This window comes from Nelusetta ayraudi, unplaced genomic scaffold (assembly GCF_046127955.1).
Source record: "Nelusetta ayraudi isolate G7.1 ecotype Tasmania unplaced genomic scaffold, CSIRO-AGI_Nayr_v1 ptg000094l, whole genome shotgun sequence".
Taxonomy (NCBI): domain Eukaryota; kingdom Metazoa; phylum Chordata; class Actinopteri; order Tetraodontiformes; family Monacanthidae; genus Nelusetta; species Nelusetta ayraudi.
Genome location: NW_027466144.1, coordinates 740,381 through 760,327, shown reverse-complemented (window position 1 = coordinate 760,327; position 19,947 = coordinate 740,381). Strand labels below are relative to the sequence as shown.

At 53.1% G+C, this 19,947-nt stretch overlaps 1 protein-coding gene across 3 annotated transcripts; it reads right to left on the bottom strand.

Moving 5' to 3' along the window:
* Nucleotides 1-485: 485 nt before the first annotated feature.
* Nucleotides 486-18,531, bottom strand: arhgap21a (Rho GTPase activating protein 21a). Of its 3 annotated transcripts, none has more exons than XM_076047476.1 (25): nt 18,100-18,531; nt 16,605-16,799; nt 14,779-14,800; nt 12,745-12,837; nt 12,533-12,611; nt 12,290-12,344; nt 11,711-11,734; nt 9,610-11,515; nt 9,361-9,504; nt 9,156-9,258; nt 9,019-9,055; nt 8,820-8,939; nt 8,431-8,730; nt 7,787-7,851; nt 7,508-7,659; nt 7,279-7,421; nt 6,742-6,900; nt 6,557-6,635; nt 6,390-6,463; nt 6,225-6,314; nt 5,983-6,108; nt 5,862-5,903; nt 5,491-5,596; nt 3,310-3,341; nt 486-3,168 (listed from the first exon to the last, which is right to left on the bottom strand). In XM_076047476.1, the coding sequence occupies exons 1-25, from the start codon at nt 18,400-18,402 to the stop codon at nt 1,528-1,530; spliced, it is 6,090 nt and encodes a 2,029-aa protein (XP_075903591.1). In that variant the 5' UTR covers nt 18,403-18,531; the 3' UTR covers nt 486-1,527. The 3 variants fall into 3 exon arrangements, with proteins under 3 accessions (XP_075903591.1, XP_075903593.1, XP_075903592.1); XM_076047478.1 differs by having other exon boundaries at nt 9,156-9,228; nt 18,100-18,530; XM_076047477.1 differs by lacking the exon at nt 11,711-11,734 and having other exon boundaries at nt 18,100-18,530.
* Nucleotides 18,532-19,947: the final 1,416 nt, after the last annotated feature.

The window sequence follows — 19,947 nt, the reverse complement described above, 5'->3', positions numbered from 1 at the left end:
TTTTTTCGTTGTGAGCGCCACCACACGTCTGTTTTTATTTTCCTGAAATAGGCAAATGTCTTTAAAATAAATAAATAAATAAATAATAATAAAAAAAATATATATATATATTTTCACGAACACAGCTTCTTGTCAAAAGGACTTTACACAAACGCTCTAGCATCGCTGTGTTTATCTCGGGGCATCTTTTATCTTGAGTGCGTTTTCAAACTGCAACGCAAATTGAACCCCAAAGTTTCTGTGTTGCAGCTCTTGACTTGAGCCGCCAGAGGGCGACAAAGTACGAAAACCGCTCAGTCGACAGATGAGAACGCCTGTGAATCCTGACGCTCTATCCAAACAAGACAGCTCAATTTGGCTTTTTATCTAACCTATACAAGCTAATGAAGCTGATGGCTACTCTGCTCAATTAACACCATTTACGGAACAATTGACAACTTTTGATGGATAAATTGAGTGGCATGGAATCAACAATAACGCAGACAAAAGGATCTAATAAAGATTATTTATTTCCAGTGTTTTTGGAGAAGGGACAGCACCCTTGCATGTGTGGCTGTATTCAGGTGAGATGTTCACTTTTCAGAAAACATTGTCTCATGCAGTTAAAAAAAAAAAGTTTGTATGTTTGCATTTATCTCGTCTCCCACACATTTTTTACTGCACTTGAAAAAAACTAAACAACACACAAAACAACTGGGTGGGTTTGGAGTAAAAGTATGAACGAGACGGACAAAGACGGACATTTGATGGGAATATTTTGGGGTTTAGAACCTAAAACAGAACAAAGTTTCTGGAATGCCTGCGAGGTGAAAAATCATCTTTGACGACCAACAACAAAAAAAAAAAGAGGCACTTTAGATTTTTCAAATAAAAACGAATTCAAACAAGCGTAGAAACTTTTGGACCAAAACTGGACAAGGTTTTTAAAAATTGAACTACTGTACCAAGCATCGTATACTCTCGTATCAGCATTTCATCCGTCTTCGTTTTTCAGTCTTTGTTTGATAAAAACTCAAAACACTTCTGGCTGTGTCGCGTGCTGTGGAAATAAACAACTTTCAAACAGCTTCAGAGAGCAGCCGTCAGAAACCTGTGCAGACTTCAAGTACGGGCGAGGAAAAAAAACAACAACATACAAACGCACACATACGTCATTTATAAATGAATATTGTAAAGCAACTAGTGTTAGTCCATGAGCAGACGGATACATTCTTCATGGCGCAGGCGGGGAGGCTGAAAGCGACTTCCTCCCGCTGCGGGCTGGAAACAAACCCGGGTCCGTTTCCATGAACTCACATGGACAGAATGTCGCGGGACGAAGTCTCCGCCGAGTCGTCGGCACTATTCCAGTAACCGGGCCAATACGCCGTATGTACAATAGATACATAAAGTACATAAAGTACATAAAGTATACTTTGTAGAAAAAATATTGTGCACAAACCTCAGCTAAAATTCCCCCTCCCACACTGCTGCTGCTTTTTTTTTTTTTTTTTTAACATCCTCTGTCGACCACACGAGGGCGCTGTGCTACAGATACTGGTAGAAGCGTGAGCGGACCACTTGAGCCCCGGACAGTTTCTGGGGGTGGGGGTCCGAGCCCATGTTGGCCTTGTTCTTGATCTGCAGGCCGCTGCCGCCATTGACGTGCTCAGCAGTGAGCGCCGGGGAGGACGGCGCCGCTCGCTCCGCGCTGGCGTCCAGCTCCTCCGGATGGTCCTCGGGGACGGCTCTGGGCGCCACGGCGGCGGCATCGGGGGAGGGGTTGGCGGCGACGGTGGTGTCGGGACCCCGGCGGCGCTCCCTGGGGATCCAGTCCCGGATGGACAGGTCCTGGGAGGAGCAGCGGGGCTTGAGGCAGTCCAGGGCCGCCCGGTCCACGCCGCCCTGCTCCCTCCAGTCCTGGATGACGGCCAGCTCGGCGAAGTCCCGCTGGCCTGCCATGGTGTGCCTCCGCCGGATGTTCTTCTTCTTGACGCGGGCGTCGGCGGCCCCCCCCGCCCCTCCCCCCGCCGCTGAGCGGCCCTTGTGGGTGAACATGTCGTCGGAGGAGGTGCGCAGGCGCAGCTTGAGCCGCTCGGTGATGCGGAGGTGCCAGGACGGCTCGGCCCGCTCCGACTCGCTGCGGGAGGAGGAGCTGAGGCTGCTGGTGGAGCGGCCCTTCTTCATCACCTCCAGGACGCGGGAGAGGCGCGTGGTGGACTCGGCCCGCGCCGCCTCGCCGCCGGCCTCCACCGACGACTCGCTGGCCGTCTTGTGGCGCAGGGACCAGCGGCGGGACAGCGTGTCGCACTCGATCATCTTGTGCGTGGGGAAGAGGCGCTTGGCGGCGGCGCCGGCGTCGCCCTCGGCTCTCGCCCGGCTCCTCTCCGGGGCGGCCGGCTCGGGCCGGGGTGTGGACGTGGACTGGCTGTTGCCGCCGCCGGGGGCGAAGACGGGGAACTCGCCCTCGCTGTCCGTCTCCATGGGCCGGCCCTCGCTCACCAGCTCGCTGCGCTCGTCGTCCGCCTCCTCGCCGCCCTGCGGGTCGGGGCTGAGGACGCTGGACTCGGCCCCCGTCAGGAAGGTGATGGACGAGGTGGTGGAGTAGTCGGAGGTGATGGAGCTCACCTCGGCCCCGACCGAGGCCCCCGGGCCTGGACTGGGACCTGGTCCCGGACCCGGTCCAATTCCCGACCCGGCCGCCACCTCCGCGGCGCTTCCTGTGCTCCACTTTTTTGGTTTGGACGGCGGCACCGAGGCCCCGGAGCTCATGGTGCCGAGGTCGGAGGTGTTCTCATCCTGCTGAGAGGGCGGGTCCGACAGGGAGGACTTCCCCAGCAGAACCCCGGAGATGTTTGGAGACGGAGACGGACGTCTGGGCGGCGGCGCTTCCTTGGAGACTAAAGAGCTTCGATGCTCCTTCTTGACTTTGGGCGTGAGATCCAAAACTCCGTTGCCTTTCTTCTCCTCCGTTGGTACCGGCTGCACCTGGTGGTGGTGGTGGTGGTGGTGGTGCAGCAGCTTCTGACCGGGGATCTCCTTCTTGGCAAAAACAGCGTCCAGATCGTCGTCCGAGCTGCTGGGCAGCGGCTTCTCCTTGGACTTCTTCCTCTTGCGGCTGGCGGCAGCAAAGATAGAGGTGACCAGAAGCTCTCGGCTGCAAGAGTCCTTGCTCGAACCCCAGGAACCCTGCAGGACCGGCATAAGAAAGCAATCGGGATGAGTAGAAAATAAATACATTTGATGTTCGTGGTGAGAAGAACTCTTGCTCGTCAAGCACTACCTCTAGAAGTCTCTAATCAGCTTCAGAGGAGTCAAACACACACATACCTTTGATTTAGCTGAGTCACTAGTCAGCGAATCTGCGGGGAAGAGAAGATGAGACACGAAAAGTGAGTTACGCAATGTCTTGAAATGTTGCCTGACAGGACGATGAGCCGGGAAAGAGGAAGAAATAAAAAAAAACCAAGAACAGTTTGATGGAAAAGAGAACTTGGGGGAAAACGACAAGAACAACACAGAAGAGACGTTTCAGGCAAGCACGAGTGTGACTGGACGAGAGACCATGCTTCACACACACACAGACACACACACACACACACACACCGACCGAGTCTGATGAAGAACCGCTCGACCTTTTCCGACAAACACCGAGCGCAGCCTCGGACCGGTCACATGACAAGTACAGCGGCCATGCAGAACGAGGGACGTGTTGCTGATGAAGACATGAAGACATCAGACTGGGAGCACTGGACACAACTCAACTCCATCAGTCTTGGATTTTAATGTGGGAAAAGGACAAATGAATGGTAAACTCTGAGTTATTCCAAAGAAAATAAACTAAGAAAAGAAAACTGAATATGAATTCTTCCTTCCGGATTTGTCAATGTCCAAGAATTCGGTAGAAAAACTGTCAAAACCAACTGAAATCAAAGACGAGGGCAGTGGCGCCCAGTCGAAAGATATATCGGAGTTGTATTCTTTTTTTTTTTTTTTGTCAGGATGATGACAGAAGATGAGGCGGGCTGACAGAAATGGCACGTTCACGTACGACACAGTGGGCGGGGGAGAGAAGAGTGAGAGGTGGGCGGGGTCACAGAGGGGCTAGCTACGTGGAGAAGAGAGGACGCTGTCTGAAAGAGGAGGAGCATCGACCAGGAGGAAAGAGAAAAAAACAAAAAATAAACAAAACAAAGAAACAAAGATAAAATAAACCCTGCAATCGGTCCTCAACCTGCTCCGGCGTCACATCTACTCCTAGCTTGGCATTTGAGCTTTAAAATATTACAATATGCTTTTGTTTTTTTTTTTGGGTCACGTTAGCCCCCCTAGAAACCCCTCACAATACAGATGATCGAGTGCAGACGGACGGGTGATGTGGGTCCATACCGTGCCGTCTCTCCTGCCGGAAAGCTTGTGAGACAGTGAGGAGAGACAGCGGAGAGCCTTTCAGACAGAGGCACCGGCCCGTCAAGCTTGTATTGCTCAGATGGAGAAACCTGCAACGCCAGGCGCCGTACTGTACCGTGTAGCCGCTTCACCCGCCTTCCTCACCGCGTCTTTGGTTTCGTTTACGCTTTGGCTTCTTGCGCCTAAAACAACTGCGGGTTTCGGCAGACTAGGCAGCTACACTGCGGGCAACAATCTTCCTTCTTCCTACAGTTCCAGCTGTCCATCACGGACATTATAGAGTCCATCAGTGTCATCACGGTACGATAGACTCCTCCCACTTGGCCTGTGTCAAGATCAGTATGTGTGAATGCTGGGAAAGCCTTTAGGACACCCGACAGAGCCTCACTAGAGACAGAGGAATCACAAGTCGCCTTCCGCTGTGAAAAAACATCCCTGGATTGGATTGACGTTGAGGACGAACGTTAGTGCGGGAGTGGGCGGGGAGAGAGGAGGGACAAGCCGGCCCACTTTGACCAGGTGTTAATAAGCAGAGAGGTTTTTTTTTCTTTTTTAGAAAAAGAAAAAAGCACATTTGCATCAGTTAGGCAAAATAAGAAGCACCTTCATTTGGCTGTATTCAAAAAAAAAAATGTTGCAAAGGCAAATAAAAGACCCACACAGACAATTGTGCTGTGACGAATCAGGGCTGAGGTGAATATCCTGAGAAAGTCTCCCTGTGGAGCCCAATCAGTGTGAAAAACCATCAAGATTTTCCAGCAATCAATCTGAAAATGACGTTTACTTGGACAAAAAGTTGTTTTCTTTTTTACAGACACGATTCCCAAAAGTCAGACAAACGTGCGTGACGTGAAATCACATCACTGGACTTACCGCCGATTGACCAGTTACTTTTAATACCCCTGATACGTCAGCCAGAGAAGCAAAGCGGAAGATCGGCCAATAAATGAATAAAAGCGGCTTTGACTTCTTCTTTTTTTTTTCCTTTTTGGAAATTAGCAGTTCGAAGTGAATGAGAAAGCAGCTGCTGTGTGGAAATAGCAGAGCCAGGAGGAGGAGGAGCAGGGAAAAGCTTGGAGCCGCCACTCGCGAGCGTGTTACCTGAGACTTCGCCCTGCGAGGCGGCCGTGCGGCCGATGTTGGTCAGCAGGTGGTCGATGTTGGGCACCGGCTGAGACTCCACCGCGCTCTCCTCCTGGGAAACAGTCTGACACGGGCGGCACCGTCACCACACATCGCTCTTTATGTCTGGACATTGCCACCGTGATTCCGTCGTTCCCAGTTACAGTTCGGAACTTACTGGAATTACGCAGTTATATATTTAACCCAGTTTTAATGCCGAGTGAAACGGTATTTTAACGGAGCGATAACAGTTCAATCAGATTCCGAGCCGTCTTGTCTTCCACAATGAATGACGATGAAGTTCCCAGTCCAGTCTGATCTTAATCTTAATCTTAATCTAATCAACTCACCAGCGGCTCTTCGTTTCCCTCCTCGGTGAAAAACCAGTCGTACTGGGAGAGAGAGGAACGGAAAATCCTTGTCAGATTCAAGGAACGCCGTTCTTTCAAAACCATTTATAGAAACGCTCACATTCTGGATGAGCGTCTCCACGATCCTGTACTGGTCCGGCATGTGCGTCACCATGTTGGTCATGTTGTCCTCGGTGGTGCGCACCAGGGTTGGACCGAACACGATGGCCAGGTTCCTGGGCTCCATCTGACAAGCAAGAAACCCAGCGGCACAGCCAAACAGTGTTGGACAAGGAGAAGCGGAGCGGAAGGAAAAACGACACTTTAAAGAAATAAAAGAGCGACGTCTGGAGAGCTTCACACCTTGTTCTTCTCGGAGTTTTCTGCCACAGTTTTGAGGTGGGCGGACAGGAACTTGAGAGTCTCGTAGTGATGCTGCGGCAGCTCGTGGAGCTGAGCAGAAAGGATAGGATTATGAACAGATGACATTGAAGGAGACAGAAGACAGCGGTTCTGAGAGAGACTCACCAGCCTCTTGATGACTTTGAGTCTCCCCACTGGGTCCTCGGTCCTGTTGGCCTCGATGAACTCTGCATACTTGTCTGTGGGTCAGAAGGAAGGGCTCCTTAGATTAAAGGTGCACCTCTTGATATTCTTCTAGACACTAGAGGGCCACGTCGGAGCGGCGCACCCACCGTTGGTGAAGAGCGGCTCCGGAAGCTTTCGGAAGAAGGACTTGAGCAAACTGCTGATGACGTTGAGGTCCCTCCATTTCTGCAAAAACGCACCACACAGTTCTTTTCTTCTCACATAACGCACACAGCGCTGACGTGTGACGCTCAGCAGCAGCAGCGGCTCTCGACTCGACTGCGAGACTCACGTCGTCATGGATGTCGATGTCGCCCATGCCCTTGCTGTTGAGTTCCTCCTGCATGTTGGAGATGGCGGCGTTGTTGCCCGGGACCCTGTAGATGCCGGTGTAGTCCAGCCCTCTGTCCTCCACCAGCTTACAGCACACCTCCACGATCAGCGGCACAAACTGCATCCACAGAGGAGGGAGAGAAACATTCATATCAATTATGGTTTACGGCAAAGCAACAGGATGCAAGGAAAATAAACAAAAGGAAAATCAAAATTCAAATTATACGGGGTGTCCCAAAACATTTGACATCATTTTGCAGGCCAATCATTTGGGGAATTGTTGTTGAAATAACCTCAAATGTTCACAGAATGTATAGAAACAGATCAAGATTTTATATTTGTTCTGTTTTCAGGTTGAACACCTAAATTGTTCAATTTCATTGAGCTAGACTTGGTAGTTTTCAAGATAATTGCCTTTAGAATGATGCATGATTCTTTAAAAAAAAAAACAAAATGAAAAGAGCAAAATGCTGCAGCAGGAGGAGCGGAAGCCGACCTTGTTGCTCTGCGCCGGCGGGCAGTCGTCCAGCCGCACTCCGAACGTGACGCCGGGCGACTGCTTCTTCTCAAATGGCTTCCTCATCAGGCCCGGGATGCCCTTCCTCCACGTGCCCCGGTCCTTGGGCGGGCTGGTCTCATCTTCGGGGCGACACAGCAACGGTTCAGCCCACCGAACGCACACCGGACCCCCCCCACCCCCCCCAAGGCTGGTTTGTGCTTCTCACCTTTGAGCATGTTCTTCCTCTCCTGCTCCGGCTTGGGCGAGTGCTGGCTGGGCGAGCGGCTCTCCCCCTTCCCGCCTCCCAGCAGCGTGTGTCTGATGCTCAGCGACTGGCGCGACGGCCGGGGCGACGGCTCCGTCTTGCTGCCGGTGGGGCTGAAAAGACAAAGTGGGTCCATCCAGTCCGAGCTGAAGCCGAGTGAGCGCAACGAGGGCGAAGCCCAGCGAGCATTCTGCCCCCGCCCCTCCCCACTTCAGTGTTTTTTTTTTTTAACCCCCTGACCTGATCAAGGTGTTGTACTCCTTGATCTTCCTGCTGATGAGGTCATGGCTGGTGAAAACTGCGTTCTATATGAAGACAGAGGAAGGACGGAAGCAGAGGAACAATGAGCAACAATATGTGATGCTTCAGGGATGAGGTGCCTCTGCTGCCGAGACACAACTAACTGCTCTTTACGTAACCTGCAGCTATCAGGTGACACAGGTGAGGTCACTGGGACGCCACAGTGGGATCGGCTTGAATTTCCCGAGCGTGAACTTGGTTATTAAACATCTAAAACTTGCTCTCAACAGCAAAGATTTTTTCCCCTCACTTGAGCGATGCAGAGCATCTTGATCAGTCAATATGATAATTACTAAAAATAAATAAATGAAACAGAACAAACTGGGCCATGGCTGCGTCAGAGCGGGACGCACTCGGTGACATGACACCATCAGATGATATAACACACAGTGCCAGCAGACCACTTTGGCACTATTCAGCTGCACGTTAACGCCAACACCCAACCGGCCAATCGTGTCGCAGCACGTCGACGTATTTTTAAGCACGCAGGCGCAGTGGCGAGGACTCGCCTGAGCTGATGAGCAGCATCGGAGTGGAAAAGAAAGAGGGACTCGAGGGACCCGAGGGACCCGAGGGACTCTCACCTCCTCATCCAGGCTGCTGCTCTCCTGGATGACCCGGATCCAGGCCAGCATGTCCTCCCGGTCCTCGGCCTGGAACAGGTACTCGCAGTCCGACGTGGTCAGCCGCAGCACGTTCTTGCGCTTGGTGTCGCTGTAGGAGATGTCGATGAGACACGCCCTGACGCTGATGGGCAGCGGCTCCTCGAAGGGCTGGCAGCTGGCGTGGGCGTGGCCTTCCTTCTTGTCCTTGTACAGGCAGAGGTAGTGGCCGCGCAGCACGCCGTACATCTGCTTCCACGGCCGCATGCCCCCGCCGACGCGCTGCGGGGAGAGACGGAGGGAGTTCGATCCTCTCAGCACCGCAGGTCAAACGAGCGTTTGCTCCGGCCGCTGCGTCCGCCGGATCTCACCTTGCCCTTGTCTGTGTTCAGCTGCTTGAAATGCAGCAAACCCTCCTTGACAGCGTCGCAGAAGACGTCTGACGAGGAGTCCCTCCTGGAGCCGGAGTCCTCAGACGACCTGTCCGTAGCCTGGGGACGACAGTGAGCGGCACATCACTCGCAGTGGGAGTGAAATGGCTTGCGAGAAAGTGACGGTGACGGGACTGACCTTCCTCAGACCCCTCAGGCCAGGTATCAGGGACCGTCTGTGAACAGGTGACAAACTATTTTGATCAAGATTTTTTTTTCAGCACAGAAGCAGGAGCAGGAAGGTTTCTGGAAAGGAGAGATTTGGCGGCGACTCACCCCCGGCTCTCCTCCCGGTAGTTGTCGAGGCCCTCGTCGTACGACTTGGATCGCTCGGTTTTAGTCGCAGGATCTGACTCAACAAATGTGAGACGGAGAGAATCTATTAAGAGGAGGTCAGACGGTTACTGGCGACAGTCAGTGGGCCCCTCGCTTCCGCTGTTTGTCATTGATTGGAACATAGAAAACAGAAAAGAAGAAGCACCTTGGTCATGTGACATCTGGCGTCGCATGAGAGGGGAGTGGGAGGTGGGGCTGGCTGGGATGGTGGTGATGATGGGAGCTCCACAAACCACTGAGGCAGAAACCAGCGAGCTGTCCTGGTCGATACTGGGACTGGAGGGTTCGTCTGCAGGGAGAGCAGAGAAGCATCAGTCAGTCGCTACATGGAGCTGTTGATTTCCCCACTAGTGTGTGTGTGTGTGAGTGTATAATACGCTCACAGGCTGCTCACCTATGAAGGGGATGGAGTCCAGGGAGCCGTCCAGGTTCAGCGAGTCAGACTTCTGCTGCCGTGCGTCTCCCAGCCGCCTCGCCTGCCGGTCCCTGCCCACCCGGCACATGGCTCCGTCCTCCGAACCCGCTTTCATCAGCAGCGGCGGCGACCTGTGAACGCCCCTCTGGCTGTCGTTGAGCGCCTGGACGTAGGAGGGGGGGCGGATGTGCTGGGCGGCGGCGGCGCTTTTATCCCTTCTTAGAACGACGACGGTGGCGTCCCGACCCTCCACGCCGTCGCCCAGAGTACCGTTAGTGCATGCGGCGCCGCCGCCTCCTCTCGCCTTCGGGCTCGCGTCTCCGTTTGTGTGCGAGGAATTCAGAGTCGCGCTCTGCACGTGCCTCACCGCCGACAGTTTGGAGGAGGAGAAGGAGGAGGCGGCGGCAGAGCAGGAGAAGGTTCTGGCAGCCAGGCCGGGCTCGGACCTGCTGTCCAGGTTCAGACTGTCGGCTCGGCAGCGGAGCTGCAGCTGCAGCCCGGCCGGGTAGCCGTCCGCAAAGTTACTTCTTTGGTATCTGAGATAGTCGGCGGTTTTGACGGAGGACAAGGAGGACGATGGCGACGAAGCGTCCGCCAGCGAGTTCTTGACGGGGAGCCGCGACGGCCTCAGGATGACGCCGTCCTTCCTCAGCTGGGGCGCTGCCGAGTCGGCCGGACCTTTAGTAAACGTGGCGGTGGCCAAAGGCGAGAAATACAATCCGCCGGCTCTCCTCTGCTCGTCCTGGCCGGCGGTGGGCGGAGTCCTGCTCAGGTGAGGTAAAGCTTTCAGCGCCGCCCCCGGCCTGCTGGCCCTGGCCTCCTCCCCCCGCTGCTGCAGCAGCAGCCGGTTCTCCAGCTCCGCCCGCTCCGACGCCCTCAGCCCGAGGTAGTCGCAGGACTTTGCCCTTTGCCTGGTGCCCTCGGCGGGGCTGGAGAGCGGCAGGGCGTCCTCGGAGGAGCTGCGGGGCCAGTTCCTGACCGCCGCCTCGGTCCCGCCTCCCAGCTTCTCCTGCGAGACGCTGCGCAACAGAGTCTTCAAGGCGTCCGCTCTGCCGCCGTCGGCGCCGCCCCGGTCCACCGAGACGCTCCTCGGCTTCGACCGCCAGCTCGCCAGACCTCTCTGACTCGTACCGGAGGCGGGCGGCGGCGGCGGCGGGGTGTGTTGTTGGGCGTAGGCGGAGCCCGGAGTGGCGGCCGCCCGCAGGCTGTCCAGGCGCTCCTGGATGGTGCGGCAGCCGTACGTGTGCAGCCTCTTGGCGTCGATGTAGTCCTTGTAGGTGGTGTAGTTCTTCCAGTCGATGTTCTTGTGCTGGGAGGGCGAGCAGCGGGGGGTGCCAGTGGTGGAGAACACGCCCGGCGAGGTGGGGCTGGCAGAGGTGCGTGGGGCGGGGCTCAGTCTGTCGGGGTAGGCGGGGCCTGGGCTGGAGGTGGGCGTGGGGGAGAAGACGGGGCTCTCTGCCGAGGGGAACTGCAGCTGAGCTGCTCCCGGCAGGGCGGCGATCAGCGGCCTCGCCGGGCCCGGGTCGGCCGCCGGGGGGGCGTACCGGTTCTCCTCGGTCCGGTGGCTGGGCTCGACCCGGGCTGGCGGATCTCGAGGCAGGGGAGACGGGGACAGAGTGGACAGAGGGGACAGAGGGGACGGCGGGACGGAGATCTCCACCCGGTAGCCCTTCTCTGCCTCTCCTCCCTTTCTGCTCGGTCCCTGAGCAAAACCCGGGGAGGCCTCGGCAGCCACCTCGGCTGCAACCGGCTCCGTCGTGGTCATGGCCGCGCCCGCCGTCTTCACTTCTATTCGGGGGTAGCAGATGGGAGGAGGCTCCGGGATGTGCTGGGCATTTCCACTGTACGCCTCATTTCCTTTGAGGTATGCGTCCTGGGAGTACGCCTGGAAGACACGCGACGGCGTTAAGTTTCAGCTGGGAGGCTCAGAAGTTACAGTTACACAGCGACGACGGGCCGCCTCAGAACCCCTGTGAGAACATCTCAAGACACGTCTGAAGCAGCAACTAAGTCAGAGGGTGCAAAGTGGAGTGTAAATGGAGAATTGAAAGCAGTCAGTCGGGTCGGTTTCCCCTCTTACCAGAGCAGTTATATCCCTGGAAAACTGGTCCGTGGGTTTAGAGACGCAGAGAGAAGCAACAGGGAGACACAGAGAAGTAAGCAGGTGAGCACAGAGAAACAGGAGAAACAGAGCCAACGATGGAAGGCAGACGCTGGACTTGGCCGCCTTCAGCAAAGGCTGAAAAAGAGTGGACAGCACAGAGCGAGTGGAGCTGAAGGACAGGAGGGGAAAAGGGAATGAGGGAAAAAAAAAAACTTCCCCTCTCTCTGATTTCTGTTCTTCCATGAGCGTTCATTTTTTGCGTTCAGACTCACTTTTTTTTTTTTTTTAAAAAACCCACAGTTTCATTATTACCGTGCAGGCCTTCCTACTCCCTCTGTCACACTCAGCGAGTCTCAGCTCTCCCTGCTCACTCCTGCACGCCGGCTTCTTCTTCTTCTCCTCCTCCAGCACTGCGGGGGAGTTTGTGACGCAACATCCAGTGGAAAGATGGAAGCTGTTCGATCGCACGTTCGCACGCTGATAACTGTTGTTGCCCCCCTCAAACCTCCACCCCCCCCGCTGCGCACATTATTTCTTGGTGAATAACACACATACCAGCTGCAAAATGTCTTCATCCTTTGGCATCACACACAGCTCCAGTGAGGCATCGCTGGAGGGAGGGAGGGAGAGAGAGAGGGAGAGAGAAAGAGAGAGAGGGAGGGCACGGAAAAGATTAAGAGAAGAAAAAAGGAACTGCGAGGGCAAATTCAACCCTCAACAGCTGTAACTTTGCAGCAACAATCCCTGAAATGCTCTGTTTTATTCAGTTTTCATGTGCAACAGTCGTGATGTAGTCACCTGTTCTGGATCAGGGCTATTACTTGTGAGTAGGTTTTTCCAATGATGCTCTCCCCATTCACCTTCACTATACGGTCACCTGGTTAGACGAAGAGATGAAATCAAACCCCTCGCTCAGCTTCATGTTTACGAAACTGTTGACATTAAAAAGTCCAAGGTGACTTTTATTTGAAGACAATAAACTGCTGTGATGAGCGTCTCCGTGCTGTCACCTGTACAGAGTCCAGCTCTGTAGGCGGGGCCTCCCTCCTTCACCTGCTTGACAAAAATAGTGTCCATCGGCTCCAGACGGCTCCTCGGCCTCCCTGGAAATAAAAAAAAAAAATCAGTGTGTGATGGGTCACACAACAAGGTGGAGCCACAGCAGCAGAACTGAGAGGGGTTGATGCCTGGCAGTTGTAGGTCAGTCTAAAATCCAGCAGGGGGCAACCTAGCACGTTAAAAAAAAGATGTGCAACACCATGTACAGTTGCTGAGCAGAGGATTTTCCATTCATGCCGCTGCTGGAGGAGTGTCGGATGAAAGCGTCTAGACTAGGGGAGGTCAAAGGTCAGCGATGCCGCCAACGAAGCAACACACAACAGATAGTGAGACGAGAGCAGCCGGACGTAGACAGCTGCTCACTCTACCTCACTCAACCCCACTCTACCTCACTCTACCTCACTAACCCACATCTGTCCTCAGCTCGCCCCTCGCTCTCTCTCTCTCTGGCCCGGCCCCATAATCGACAGCCTGCAACTCTGCAGCACAGAATTGGATTCTAGAAGTTTCCATGGCCTGCAGCTGGACAAACGGGATTCAGTGTAGAAATCTTAGAGTGTCGGCGCGTTTCGGGGGTTTCAGTGGATTGATGGGGAGACATCACGACTACCTCGAAATAACGTTTGGAAATTTTTCAATTTGCTTGTGCTGCATTACATTCAGCTCAACCAAAGACGCTTCACCCTCAGGAGGCTGAGCAACCAACAGCTGAGGAGCGTCTGGAGGAAGAGGAGAGACATTAGAGTGGAAGGAAGAAGGGATCTTAGATAGAGGGGAAGATGTCGGATAACAGCTGCTTGGTATGTAGAGAGGGACACACACACACACACACACACACACACACACACACACACACACACACACACACACACACACACACACACACACACACACACACACACACACACACACACTCCTGCCTTCCCACTGTTCCCAGTGTACACATCACAGTTTACGCTTGTTTATCTTGCTAGTTACGTCAGTGCGTGCGTGCGTGCGTGTCTGCCTGTCCCGTGAGTGTTTTGAGGAAGGCTATAAGCAGCACCAAGTCCGAGAAACTCATCAGACGCTGGCACAGCGTCAAGCAAATAAACAGGCGTGCGTCCAAAGCGGCGAGGGCCGGCCGCCGCCAAATATCGCAAAGCCGGGATTCAAAAAGCGAGGAGGGAAAATACAGCGGCGGCCAAAATAATTAGAACACCTGTCAGACTTGAAAACGTTCACTCTTTTTGTTTTGCATTCAAAAACAATGATTTCATTTCATAATGTCCATGAGGATTCCAAGGTCAGGAATCAGAATGGAAGCAGCTCGACACTCCTCTCACCATAGATTTCTTTGCCCTCTTTGACTGCCTGCAACACAACATGATGAGTTACTGAATCACACTCACTGCAAGACTCTTTAGGGGTTTTCCCCTCAGCTGAACCATCCACGGGCGATAATTCTCCCCAGTAAAATGTTTTGTTACAGAATGGAAAAACTCCAAATGAGGAAAGAAAAAAAAAACATCTCATGACAGATGACTCAATAATGGAGCTTTTTAAAGTAAAGTTTAGCCAAATTCTGGTGCCACAAACATGAAGTGGGTTTAGGGACACGCTGTTGTTCCATCTCCAGAGGGGAAAACCTCCCCAAAACAACACTAAGTGATTATTCATCTGGTCAACCACTGTCTTGGGATAATGGGAGCCGGTGTTCACAGGACTGGTGTTCCCACTAACAGATGTTTGGGTTTTTCTTTAAAGAGGGGAGGGGCACAAGAGCAGTTTTTGCCGTCCACACCCAACTGCATGCACTGACTCACGGCCAGTTCCACGGTCAGCTTCCAAAGACGGGATTTGGATTTGGGAATGACATCACACACCAGTTGACGAGTTCCATTTGTGTGTGGTGGGGGGAGGGGGGTGGGAACCCCTGAAAATGCATTGGGCGTGTCTATAGGATTAACCTGAGGTCCATCAGAGAGTCAGTGAAATAAACTCACCTTGGCTGCCATGCTCCTCGTCCTGAAATAAAACAAAGGAAAATCAAATTCAGATGGGTTGTGATTTGATATGACTGAAGACATATTTTCCCTTCATTTTTCTTAACAAGGTACATTTGCTATTTATGATGGGGAAAACAGGTGATACTGGTTTCCCCTCAGTCTGAGCTAATTCTGAGCATCAACATCAATTTGTTAAAAACTGGATAAAGACTTTACAAGGTCACTGAAACAAAAAGGAATTCAAAAATTATAATTGAGTCCTCCTGGCTTATGATTTAAGGAGTGATGTGGTGTGATTACGACTGTTACACACACATTTCCTCCTGATCCTCAACCAATATCGCTTCAACCCCTCCGCTGCAGAGACGCGACTGAATTCCTTTGGTTCCTGCTGCTTAATCCAAACTCCCCTCAGTGACACATATGCTGGGCGCGGACCCCTTAAGACAAGCAGCTTTCTCCCAAGGCCCATCTTAAGACGATCTGACCCTCTTCATGCCAAACCAAACGTCCTTGCGCTGCAATTAATCAAGACCTCTAATCCCAGATCCTCAAAGTAATTAAAATGAAGAGGTCCAGAAGAGCTTCCAGAACGTCAGTTTACCAAAAAGCAACAAGGGGACCGACATAGAAGATGCAAAACACGTCTTTTTAACAGTCAGAAAAGTGCAATTGTTGAGGTGGTGTGAAGTGATTCTGTTTGAAAATGGTAGGTTGTTTTTTATTGAAGAAACATATGATATAAAACCAACTGACTCGATAGACCTGACAAAGAGTAACAGCAGGGAGGATGAAGACAGATTGTTTTCTACAATGAAACTAAAAGTTGAAGTCAAAGTTAAAATAACAGGACGGCAGGGGGGGAATTTGACGAGACCAAACAAGCTTGTGTGGTATAAATATAGCAGCGGCAGACCCTTTAACACAAATCCAGCCCTGCTTAGTAGATTTGAGAGTTGTGGTTATTTTTTTGATCTCACGGAATTAATTACGCTAAAGGAACGAATTTACTCAACTCAGATTAGGGTCATGGAGACGCCAAAAGTGCTAGAAAAGCTTCATTAATGGCCACTGTTGCTCTCCATCCAGTCCACTGGTTGCATAAGCGTCTTGAAAAGTGAACTAAGCGGCCGACAGGGTTTTTTTTTGTTTTTTTTTCTTTTTCCCTCTGAACGTGCACAACACAAAGCCAACAGCCAGACCACAGGAAGCTCTATGCTGGCGCCAGGAGTACGCTGGAGAGTGGGCGCAAAAGTCAGAGGACGGTCGGTCAAAAATTCACCTGAGAGAAAACACACCAAAGAAAATCTGAGAGTTGGGAGGTGATGAGAAGCTTTGCACGAGCGGACAGAAAACAGCAGCGGCAAAAAGCCCTGCTTACTCATCCAAAGCCCTTAAATCCACGTCCGTGGCCATTAGGGGCCCGGAAGTGCAGCAACGTTGGGATTAAGAGCCGAAGGGCAGATTGGTGCGGATATTATACAGCTGGCAGACTTCCCAGGTGGGGCGATACAGCGGCGGACGGCTCAGGCTGCTCCAGCGACACGAGCATCGATCAACGGCAGCGATACTACATCTTTTAATGAGATAAATCTGCACATTTCCTCTCCAACTCTCCATCGCTCGTGGCGATAACGCGTGGACTCGAGCTCACTGCACTATCCTGCACTGGATCAGACCTGGACACAGCTTGACGCCATGAAACGACAGCGTAGCGGAACTTTTAAAAGAAGCGAGTGAATAGTAACAGAGCATCACACCTCACTGAAAATCTTAAGGAGAAGAGACTCTGCACGTGAGGGCAGCGTGTACGCGATCATCACCTTCAGCGAGTTGTGAACGGCCGACTCCGGCGGGTAGACGATGAAGTGTCGCAGCGTGAAGCCGAAGCCCTGCGAGGTTCGCCGCAGGCAGAGCGTCTTGGGGCCCGGCCAGGAGAAAGGCTCCTCCTCCGCCGCTCCGCCCAGCGAGGCCAGCGCCGACGCCTCGCTCTCATCTCGACCTTCCTTCTGCTTGGCCTGGAAGCACAGAGACACACAGACAGACAGGTGGGTGAGACCAGCGCTTTGTGTTTTTAATACTGCTGTATTATATTTCCTCTAATCTCATTGTGTTTACGCGGCATCTTGAACATTTCATTTTCCTTGCACACTGCTGGCGATGAAAACAAAAGTGAAAGCAGGTCACACTCAGAAAGAGAAAGTGGCGAAAGCTGAAACGCTGAAGTGTATCAGCTTGAAAGAAAAGAGCATTTTTCGTTTTTTGGTACCATAACACTTTAAGAGCCAAAGTTGTTATGACAATAATTCAAATGCAAAAAACAACCAAGCTGGAGGATATATTACAAATGCATACGATTTCTCCGCAGGCCGCTCTTTTGTGGCGACCACAGTCGACACCAGAGGGTCTTCAGGGCTACGACTGGCTGCCAAAATCTACGATGGATCTGAGATCCAGAGCCAAGACTCCTCCCACTGCCTGCTCCCCCTCCCCACCCTCCGGCTTCTCCTTCATCTACATTTCTTCTCAGCGGCTCTGAAAGCAGCGGCGGCAGCAGAGCCCCTTGGGGAGCGGTGGGGTGGGCTCGGGCTTTGCTGCATTACTGATGAGATCACCGCCAACAAGCCGCCACGGCATCGCAGAGAGCCGGGTAAGCCACGACCTGGACTCACATTTCTTTTCTTCTTTTTTTTTTTGCATTTTGCTGCGCGCTTGATAAACGCGACGGCGACGAGCTGGATGACGCAGGAGCAGAAGCGTCTGGCAAACTGTCAGTAAACACAACCTCCCCGAGTGCGACGGTGGACGAGGGTCTGCTGGGAAGCACCTGATCTCACGGCCGTTTCATTATGCAGCGCGCCAAAACATGCACACAGCGAGTGATGCCATATGGCGCCTGCAAACGGCAACATTTGCATGTCTGTCCTCACAAGACAAAGAGACGCAAGTCTGCGAGCCGGCTCGACCTCCTGGATCTGCCTCTCCTCTTCAACTCTCACTGACTGACGTAAGCTGCCATGAGCTAATTGGCCCTTAAAGGCTTCCGATTGGTTAGAGAGAGCGCAGCAACGAATGTCGCGCAAAGACAAGTTGCATGAAACAACAAACAACACACAAGCAGCTTTTTGGGAGAAATGAGACACGCTCCATCCACATGCAGCAACACTGACACAGGAATACTGGGAACAACAGGACGGATGACGCAGACAAAATTCCTCGAGCTGGGCTGAACAACTTCTGGTCCCGTCTCAGATTTTCCAGAGAAGCTGAACTTCCTGCAGCGTCGCCCCTCACCAGGACGCTCCTCCGTCTCCTTACCCAGGGTCGCACGCGGCCCCTCCTGGCCGTGTTCCTGAGCCAGGGCCAGGACACGCCGCTGCCGCTGCTGCAGCCGCAGCTGTCGGCCCCGCTGAGCCCCAGCTCCAGCTCCCCCCAGTAGGCCCGGGCCAGCAGCTGGAACCAGAGGCAGTAGGGCTCCGACGGGCAGCCGTCCAGCCCGGCCAGCCAGGCCCAGGGGCAGCCTCCTGGCGACGGCAGCGGCGGCGGCTTGAGGAAGCAGCATCCCTCGGTGCTCCCCTCCACGTCCTTCGGGTCGGGAAGCCCGTTCCGCTGGGCCAGCATGGCATCGCCCGCCCTGCTCCCCGGTGACCACACACGCTGCTCCAAAAGTTCAGTTTTTCACTTTGTTGTAAAAGCTCCCGAGTCCATGCTGCTGCTGCTGCTGCTGCTGCTGCCGCCGCCTCGCTCACTCTGTGTCAGTCTGAAGGAACGACACCGCCGTTCCTGTGGGCGTCCCGCCGACACATGATGTTCCTGCTCAGCTGAGAGGAAGGGAAGGCGCTGCGGCTGAGAGCACTGCAGAGCTCCGGCCCAATGACTAATGCATCCCACCCACTTGGCGCGCACGCACACACACACAACTCCTCTGAAATATGCACACACACACACACACACACACACACACACACACACACACACACACACACAAAGTGAATTTTCTCCCCCGTCTCCAGTTTGCTTCGTGCTTCCCCGACGCTCCTCTCCTCGCGTCTCCTCTCCCGCCGCTTTTAGAAGTTTTTGGGAAACGGCCGCAGCAGAGTCACGTTGTTGAGAACAATCAATAAGTCATGAAGACAAAATCTAACTTCAGACTCCAACAGGACAGGTGGATGTTTTGTCTTTCTCAGCAGACTTGTGCGCGTCACTCATAGTTGGTGGACACATGGTTTCTGTAAAGTCTGAGAAATGCACGTCCGCATGTCTGCATATCGCATGGTGACTAAAAACAAAACCAAGACAAAAACTGGAGCCCAGCCAAGGGCTGGCTCATATGGGGTGAGAGTAGAACTACTCTGCTCTTTCAGCCGCCCCCAACCTGATTCTGTTCAACTGTCACAATTGAGTTCCAGGCTGCGGTCTGTAAACAGCTGTCAGGATCCTCAAGGCAGTGGCAGGAATCTAAAAACTACACTGAGTCATGCTGATGTCTCCAATCTGTGCTGGACCCACTTTATGTGACTGAGGCGGTGTGTGTGTGTGTGTGTGTGTGTGTGTGTGCCTGTGTGTGGTAAAAAAGAAAAGAAAAGAGAAAGTCTCGCTGGAGGATTAGCCTCAACCCGAGGTGGCTTTTCAGGACTCCTGGTGGGTTCGCTGTCTAATCTGGCCTCGCTGCATCTGGGCGCTCCCCCAAAACGTGTGGCTTACTGTAACAAAGGCTCAGCTAATGAGGACCCAGAACAGATTGCTGCCCACGCCGACACACACCCATAATGCAGTTCTTCACGAAGCCTCCTCGGGAGGGGCGGGAAGGGGGGGCAACAACGGGGAATTAACCTGATGGTCGGCGACCGTAGGGAGGGATCAGAACACCCAGAGCTGAGCGGCCCGACGGGGAAGTAGCTCATCTGGGTTTTTTTCATTGGCTCAGAGAAATTGACCACAACAACCACAAACTAGCTTCCAGCGTGCATGTGATGCTTAGCACCAGAAGCAGGGCAGAACTGCACTGGGATGGATGGGTTTAAAATGCATGAGCAGACTTCCTGTTGCCAAGCTAGGAAACATTATTATTGAGTTACTGAATCATCACTAGGTCTTTTTGAACTGGTAACTCTCCATGTGCTCAGGATTCCTCAGGCAAAGTCATTTCACAAATGAGAAAAAGAC